At 41.1% G+C, this 9,230-nt stretch overlaps 1 protein-coding gene across 1 annotated transcript; it reads left to right on the top strand.

Moving 5' to 3' along the window:
* Positions 1 to 230: 230 nt before the first annotated feature.
* Il6 (interleukin 6) lies at positions 231 to 4,506 on the top strand. The gene is made up of 5 exons (XM_051151586.1): positions 231 to 367; positions 528 to 718; positions 1,942 to 2,055; positions 2,718 to 2,867; positions 4,097 to 4,506. Exons 1-5 carry the CDS (start codon positions 349 to 351, stop codon positions 4,262 to 4,264), a joined length of 642 nt encoding a protein of 213 aa, XP_051007543.1. The 5' UTR covers positions 231 to 348; the 3' UTR covers positions 4,265 to 4,506.
* Positions 4,507 to 9,230: the final 4,724 nt, after the last annotated feature.

Here is a 9,230-nt window from a genome sequence, read left to right on the forward strand (position 1 = left end):
TTACTTAACAAAAAAGAAAGAAAGAAAGAAAGAAAGTTGAGTGATCATGCTTCTTAGGGCTAGCCTCAAGGATGACTTGAGCATACTTTTCCCCCGTAGTAGTGATTCTTTCGAGGCCGAACGACGTCACATTGTGCAATCTTAATAAGGTTTCCAATCAGCCCCACCCACTCTGGCCCCACCCCCACCCTCCAACAAAGATTTTTATCAAATGTGGGATTTTCCCATGAGTCTCAAAAGTAGAGAGTTGACTCCCAATAAATATGAGACTGAGGATGTCCGTAGCTCATTCTGCTCTCGAGCCCACCAGGAAAGAAAGACAGGTCCATTTGCCCTCCAGGAACAGCTATGAAGTTCCTCTCCGCACGTAAGTGAAGGCAGTTCCTCGCCCTCTGGTGGAGCTACTGAGGTTGTGTGAGAGAGGAGTGTGTGGCTGAGAGCGCGGCGCTGCGGGCTGGACCGCAGCCAGCAGCAAGCATCCAGCTGTGCTATCTACTCACTCGCTGCTTTCCCTTTCCTTCACGCAGGAGACTTGCATCCACTTTTCTTCTTGGGGCTGATGCTGGTGACGGCCACTGCCTTTCCTACCTCACAAGTCCGGAGAGGAGACCTCGCAACAGCAGACACCACCTCCAACAAACCAGTATATACCACTTCACAACAAGTTGGAGGGCTGGTGACAAGTGTTCTCAAGGAAGTCTTGGAAATGAGAAAAGAGGTAGGTGGGTAGGCTCTGAAAGTGTGGCCGCTCATTCGCTCTCTTTGCTCCTGAATTGGAATGTCTCTTCCGGGTTCTAGGGCTCTTAGGATTTGAAGCTACAGATTAGATTAGACTGTTCTCTCTATCTCTTCTCTTTGTTGGTCTCACGGGGTTCCTTCCTTGTTTGGAAAAATACAGAATATAGCTGCATTTCTAAAACATTCACAGTGGGCCGATTTTCAGCTCCACATTTAGCCATTTGCTTCTTGGATAGGGATTCTTCCCACCCCCCGCCAAACCCCCACCCCTTATCCCCCACCCCCACCCCGTAGCAAAGACTTAGGTCTTGAACTCTAGGAGGACCGGAAAAGAGCTGCTGGAAATGATTCTTCAGCTGCTTGTAGCAGTTGCAGTGCTTTTTTGTTGAATGTAAGTTGTGTGAGCAGTACTTTCCAAGGCCAACCCAGTTAAGATGCATACTTTATAGAGCCCCCACCCCCCCACCTCAGAAAGGGCGAACATAAAAACTAGATTAGGCTGGGCATGCCTTTAATAGTAGCACTTGAGTGGCAGAGGCAGGAAGAACTCTGTAAATTAGAGGCCAGCCTGCTCTAAATATTGCGTTCCAGAACAGCCAGGACTACATAGAGTGACCCTTTCTCAAAAACAAACAAATAAAAACCAACCAACATAAAGTATCTCTCATTTTAAAATGCGAGGTATTTTGACTCTGCCTGACAGAAAAAAAAATGCAAGCGAGAAGATTAAGAGTCTATACTCTAGGTCTGGATGTGTAGAGCCAACTTTGTAATCTTGAAAAAAAAATTCCCACTGTTTGGGACTCTTATCTGCAAAATTATGGAATTACAGATGATGGCACAGACGGTTCAGGTGGAATATTCTGTGATTTAAGTTTATTTGCCCCAAATTATCACCAAAATTTCTGTCATTTACTAAGTTCCTACTATATGTTAGGCAGTTTATATCATCGAATCCTTAAAACAGATGTATAAAGGGAACTCTAATAATACCTTATTTGAAGATGGGAATCCGACTTCAGAGAGTAGCAAGCCTGAAGCCAGAGGAGAGCCTGGGAGTGAACCTAAGGGTTTTTAATAGCGTACCAAGAAGGTGTAGCTTCCTTTTCTTGGAGTGTCTCAGCATGCCTGTGAAGAACATGCCTTGGCCCTCTAGTGGCCTTTGTTTTAGGTATACATTACATCCTGGTTCTTTCTTTGCAGTTGTGTAATGGCAGTTCTGATTGTATGAACAGTGATGATGCACTCTCAGAAAACCGTCTGAACCTTCCTGTGATACAAATGAATGATGGATGTTTTGAAACGGGACACAATTGGGTAGGTACTTGTCACATTTATGTTCAGCAATTCTTCAGTCAGAGTTCTCTCTTGCCTGCGCTTCTTGCATACCCACAGTCTCAGCCAGGCGACAAAGATATGGGGAAGGAGATATAGAAATATTATGTAAATAGCATGAGAAAAGCAACTTAAATCTTTGATTGAAAAGCAATTTCTCATTGAACAGGGAAAGTCCCAATATGTTGGGATTTTTCACATCTGTCAAATGTTAGAAATCATAGCAAGTTTAGCTAGTTCAGCTCGAGTTCAGGAAACATTCTCTTCCCTGGCTGCCATTGGAAGGATCGAAGCCCAATCTCCCTTCTGAGATCAGTCTCCACATCCTTCTCCTTCTTGCCAGTGATATAACCTGTATGGATTTCTTATTAGTTCTTAAAAGCAAGTATTGGGCCAGCCCAGACAAGAGCAAGGGTGTAGAAAGGTTACTGGGGGCAGACGTGGGGAGGCCAGAAAAGGATCCCCACTGTCACAGTCTTGGGCCTGGGGAAAAATATTGAGTGGTGTCTCTAGTTATCTAGGTTATTTCAAGGAGGTCAGCTGATAGAGGGCCAGAGGGAGAAGATGCTGAACAGTGGGAGTCTTATCCTCAAATAGAGTTTATCTCCCAGGAAGAATGAATTCCCCTTCCATTCTACTTATAGGAAATTTGCCTTTTGAAAATCACCTCTGGTCTTCTGGAGTACGAGATCTATCTGGAGTATGTGAAGAACAACATGCAAGATAGCAAGAAAGACAAAGCCAGAGCCATCCAGACAAGTACCCAAGCCCTAATTAGCATCCTCAGACAGGAGGTGAGTGCTCCCTAGTCTCTCAGACGGTGTGGGGAAGGGATGCTCAGGGTAAGTGCCTGGCATAGCGGGGCTGCAGCTCTGCTTCCAAACAGCTACTCAGAAGGGAGAAACAGTTTCCTGATTGTAAGATCTTGTTTTTGTTTCACTTTGGCCCTTTGGTTTGGGGCTCTCTTTGGCAAAGGACATCAATACCTACTTTAAACTATGTTTTAACTAATTCCTTAAGAGATAAGAAAACTATACCAGATGAAAGGAAACATAGCCCAGCCTACCCAGTAAGCCACTATAAAAGAGCACAGAGCACAAAAGGTCTCTTGTTACTAGGGACCTAATGGAAAGAAGTGGCCAAAGGCTAAAAAGTCAAGAAAAGAAGGGATTATGGGCCCTGGCTGCCACTAGCTATTAAATGGTAGACACGAAAGGTTGAAAGCTTGGAGTGTAGAAGAGCCAAGCCAGATGCAGTAAGAAGGGCCTAGAATGAAGCCCCCACGCTAAGTCGGCTTCTGCCACATGTAGTTTCCTGCCTTACTCCACAGCCTTTCTTAGTTTAATGTGTACAGGATTCACCTGGGGTCTTGTTCCAGCACAGTCTGACTTAGAAAGGCTAGGGAGGGAACTGAGATCCACTTTTGTAAACATCTGTCGGTTATGGCCATGGTGCAGTACTTTAGGCTCACAAGCAGTGGGGCAAGCCTTCCAGTTGGTCATCCCCCATGCCACTGGGCCCATGGAAATGCATTTCCGGCATTCTTCATGCTACCAGTCCAAGAGACTATCAACAGAATCTGAATGGAAAATGAGAGAGAATGCCCCTGATTGAGAATCCCGCGAACTACCTTTACTGATGGGCTCTTTTGTCATGCAGTAGCAATGCTCTATGTTAGCACTGTTTTGGATAACAGATGAATAAATAAGATGGTGGTGCTGATCTCTGGCACTTACTCTCTCATGGCAGACAGAACAGTAAGTAGGGAGGTTAGGATTCTGTTGCTCCTGAAAAAACTAATAATAATCACCTTGTGGGGGAAAAAGAATGGAATTGCTATGCGTGGGTCCCTCTCCCTGTGTGCTTAGAGCCAAAGCACCTCCCCTAGTTTGAGTGAGTCAGGGCACATGGTCCCAATTAGTCTCATACATTCCTAAATTTGAACATCTTCCCACAGACCAGAGAATTAGACAACAAAAAATTTGTGCAATAGTTAACCAGTCTTTCTTTCTTCCTCCTTTAGGTAAAGGAACCAGGCAAAATAATCTCCCCTGGCCCGACTTCCACGGCTCTCCAAATGGAGACACTGAAGCCACAGGATGAATGGCTGAGAACCAGGATCACCCAGATCATCCTGAAAGCACTTGAAGAATTCCTAATGGACACCATGAGGTCTACTCGGAAAAACTAGTGTGATATGCCAAAGTGTGCCAATCTGTGGATATTCCTCATTATGGTGAGAAAATATACCCTGTCACTGGGTATTGCCTTATGTTGTTCTCTACGAAGAACCGACAGTATGAATGTTGGGACACTATTTTAATTATTCTTAATTTATTGATAATTTAAATATGTAAACTTTAAGTTAACTTATGATTGATATTTATAATTTTTATGAAGTGTCACTTGAAATATTATATGTAATGGTTTTGAAATGACAATATAAAAATCTATTTGATTTGAATATTTTTATACATAGCCAGATTATTTCTTGGAATGTATGTTTACCTCAATAAATTGCTAATTTATATGTGTTTTTAAAGAAATCTTTGTGTTGTCTTTTGATTAGATTGTCTTCAACCAAAGAAATCACATTATATTTAAAAATTAGGGACTAATTTTTGCCCAGTATTTGCCCAGCATGAGCAAGGTTCTATACTTGGATCTGAGCATACACATACACATCACACACACACACACACACACACACACATACACACACACACACACCTGAGCAACTGTATGACATACAAAGGTAAGTAAAAGGTGAAAATAGCTGCAGATGGTGAGCAAGAGGAAAAATTATTTCCTGAGCCTTAGAGCTTTATAACAGGAATAAGATTGGCATGCAGAATCTGCCCAAAATAACAGTTTTTAGCATATCTAAGAACACCTTGCTAGGAGGCTTGAGTAATAGCAGATGGTAAATATTATGCCTTGATCTGTCTAGTTACAGCCACTTTTATTAGATTCTAATTAATGGTTAAGCCCTCTTTCCTCTATCAGAAAGCTTAGTCTAGCTTAGCCTTTTTCTGCTGATCGCCACACCCTTTCTGCATCCACACAGACTTTCTTTATTTTGATGTTAACCTCATTTATGTCTTCTTGGTTTACAAATCACAATAAACACATTTCTTGTTTAATACAAGCAATACAAACAAAACAACGAACAAACAAACAGCCCTTAAATTCTCAACTCATGTCTGGTGCCATAATACATTGCAGCCATTACAATAGTTAATTTCAGCACTTGTGTATTATCTTCTGAACATGAGAGAGTAAGTGATTTAATTAAACCACCCTTTTGAAACATGATCCCTAATTGGAAATTAATGTTCACCTCCCTCCTGGCTTATCCTTAACTTTTTGTTGTCATTGAAAGATAAAGAAAATCTCAAAACATTTTAGTATTTAAAGTTGAAGTCACAGACTCTGAGACCATACAACAGCATAGATAAGATATAGCAATATACAAACTTGCAAACAAGAACTAGAAGTTTTGCCTCCCTCCTCTGGAATCTTCCTGTATTGCATATACTTCCTATCAGTGTCTGCTATGATATATCACATCTTAAAACTGAAGGAGTTTTCTTTCCAGCTAGCATGTGAGTCTTTTGAGAAAGCAGACTCTAGTGTGTTTACCTTTTTCATGATGGACCCATGACCAAGAGCCTGAGCAAGGGAAGCCCCTATAAGTATTTGTTGAGTGAAGAGAGACTACTTAGTTAATTACAGTACAATGCAAGTTAGTTCTTGGTGAATATGGAGTATTTGGGGAACATTGTGCTGATGTGCCATTATTTTAAAGAAAAATAGAAAAGAATGTAAACAAAACATTCTGAGGACTTCTAAATAAGGCAATAAATAGTCAAAGGATGAAATTCACCTTCAAGTCCTTTCCCACAGACACTGCTCTTCATTTGTCTCTTTCAGTTCTCATCAGGATTGGTGGTAAATCAGGTGTGGTGGCATATGCCAATAATCTTAGCACTGTAGGAGTACATACAAGAGTATTATGGGTTTTAGAGCAGACTAGGCTGCGTGGATAGACCCTGTCTCAACCTTACTCCAACACACACACACACACACACACACACACACACACACACACACACACACATGCGCGCGCAGTCATCTAGGCTTCCTGGAGGAAAAGAGACTTTGGCTAAGATATGAATGATATGCGGGATTTAATCAGGACAGACTAGAAAGAGCATTCCTGGCAGATGAAATAGCATATATAAGGAATAATAATAATAATAATAATAATAATAATAATAATAATAATAATAATAATAATAATGAGTGTGGTGATTATGATGAGACAGTATATATAACTTAATATGGCTCTTCCTTTCTATTTCTGTACAAAACTGGAAGTTTGGTACAGAATTCCCCTTTATAATCCCAGTGGAACAAAAGTTCTGTCTTCTAAAAATGGTCTTCCCTGCCTTAACTACCTATCAATCTTCTTCCTCCAGGGTAGATGCTCTGCTGTGGATGGGAAAGTCCACATAGGCCAAGAATGGCAAGGAATCAAATAAGGAAACAACCATATACTCTGACCTCTAGATTCTTTGTATCACAGTGGGCTTCCTAAAGTTAGGGTCAAATCTAAGAACAAAGATATACAATGTCTAGCCAATGCACCCATTTTTAAAACAACAACAAAAATATTGAGCACCATGTCCAGGAATGTTTGTGATAGAGATAATCAAATAGGCATGAGCCTTGACTCTGTGGCAGGAAAAACAGAAATCAAGCATGGAATATAAGTGTGAGGAATGTGAGGAGAAACTCTGAGACCCTATCCTGGTTATACTAACAGCAGGACGATCCAATTGAGTCTGGGAAGGGAAGTCATCTAAGCTTCTTCCAGGAAGAGAGACTTTGGCTGAGACGTGAATGATATGTGGGAGTTAACCAGGCCAGGCTAGAAAGAGCATTCCAGCAGATGAAATAGCATTTACAAAGCTTGTTGCTGCTGTTGTTGTTGTTGTTGATAATGATGAAAACAAATAATTTCATAATTTTGGCAAGTGCTATGCAGACTGCTGGGAGAGAAAAGTCATCAGTTGCATTACCAAGAAGTGAACCCTAAATGCTACAGTATGACTTGACAGGCAAGATGTGCCCATTGGTTCACAGTAACATGGCAGTTATAGAGGAACCAACTGGTTCTGAGGTCTGGGCAACAGAAAGGAACCATGTCTGGTACTGTAAATGGGGCTTAAAGCCACATGATTCAAGAAGTCATAGTTCTTAGGGAGGAACCAACTACTGGTATTTTACTAAATGATTATATTAACAAATTGGCTTCTAATATTTCGACTTATACCCCTGGATTAATGCTCTTTTCAACACTGGCCAAAGGAACTTCTGCCACTAATACAGAAATTTAAAACTGGTCAAAGCACTGAGAATAAATGACTGTTGAGTGCTCAGCACTAAATGAAACATGATGTTAATATCCTCATTCCAAGGCTCAGAGAACATTGTAGAAAAGTGAAATGTAAAAGTATGGGCTTTTCTCTGCCTGCCCTAGCTCCTGAATAATGACACAGAAACATATTATTTTTATTAAAAGCTATAGCTGGGCAGACACTGAGCTATTCAAACTCATCTCTGCTGACCTGGGTTACTTCCCAGCCATATGTCATGTTATCATCTTAATATTGCTCTGGCATCTCCTTGCTCATCCTCACGGAGTCTCTCTCTCTCTCTCTCTCCCCTCTGTGCCTGGGACCCGCTCACTGGGATTGGAAGTCTCACCTTATCCTTTTCTGCCCAGCTATTGTCTATTCATCTCTTTATTAACAATCAGAAGTGATGGAGAACAATACAAAACATCAAGGCAGGAGATGCTTCCTAAAAATCACCATGCCAAAATCTGGATCTTAACCAAATCTCTGGGTAGAGAAATCAATATTTGAATACACAGTGCACAAAGAATCCTCCATTAGTGGGCAGAAAGAATGGAAGAGCTGTAGGTTGGGGAAGAGTGCTGGGAAATGCTGGGCATGACACGGCTGCTGCACTCATGGACTCACAGCAGTTATGGTTATCCACACAAGACCTGTACAAGACCAAGCTAACAAGATCAACCAATATTCTAGCAGGCTGCACTGAGTGGACTCAGTGGGTTAAAAAACAACAACAACAACAACAGGAGAGAACATAAAGGTGGGGAGGGGGCATGTTAGGAGTATGCCAGGGAAGGAATCTGTTGGGCATAGATATGATCTACGAATACATATATAGAATCTCAAAGAATACATATAAGCTCTTTGAAAAGTATACAAAAATAAATATTGAAAACTTCATTAAGTCAAGTATTTAAAGAGCAAGAGTGAACTTTGAGAAGGGATGAAAAAGAAAGGTGTCACACAGAGCATCAAGAAAATTAGAAGCCACATTCAGAAAACTTGGACCTATCTCACATATGGTGAGAAGTAGTAAAATGACATAAGAAACTTCCATTTTAGTGTGTTTACTCAAATTGCAACTTGGAGAATGGATAAAAAAAAAAGTTGCTGAAGAGAATGCTGGAGGGACTTTTCAGAGGCTTTTATTGAGTCTGGGGAGCAAATGGTGGTGCTCTGACTCAGGTGATAATAATCAGCAAATCTAAGACTGGCCAGCTCAGTTAAGTGGAATTTCAGAAGACACTTGGAGACCTGGAAGGAGAGAGGAAGTAGGGGTTAAATAAAGAAATAGACACATGGAGTTTTGGGACCTGAAAGTGTTCATTTAAACACTTCTCTGAGCATCTGTAAAAATGTAAGTTTCTTTCCTCAGCCCTGGGAATGCAATGATGACAAGACAAATGTCTCTGCTCACAAAGGGGGTAAGACCAGAGAAGGAAGCTTAAAGAAATGAACACTAAACTTGTGTTATGGTTATGGATTGAATTGTGTCCCCCTCAAAAATTTTATGTTAAAGTCCCGATTCCCCAGTGAATGTGACTTTATTTGGAAATGTGCTCTTTATACATGTAACCAAAATAGGATGAGATATGACAGTGGTTCTTATAGTATCAAAGGAGATAGAAACATGCTAAGTAGATATTCACACCAATGCAGAGGTTTAGTACAGTGCCCAAACCTGAAGTCTCGGCTTCTGTTTCAGATATACCCTCTGGAGCTTTCTGGTTGAAA

This window comes from Acomys russatus, chromosome 10, assembly GCF_903995435.1.
Source record: "Acomys russatus chromosome 10, mAcoRus1.1, whole genome shotgun sequence".
Lineage (NCBI taxonomy): Eukaryota > Metazoa > Chordata > Mammalia > Rodentia > Muridae > Acomys > Acomys russatus.

Bases quoted from the DNA above. Each gene is read 5' to 3' on its own strand.
- Il6 (XM_051151586.1), top strand. The intron at 2,056-2,717 runs GTAGGTACTTGT...TTCTACTTATAG, and splicing joins TTGAAACGGGACACAATTGG to GAAATTTGCCTTTTGAAAAT. The intron at 2,868-4,096 runs GTGAGTGCTCCC...TTCCTCCTTTAG, and splicing joins TTAGCATCCTCAGACAGGAG to GTAAAGGAACCAGGCAAAAT.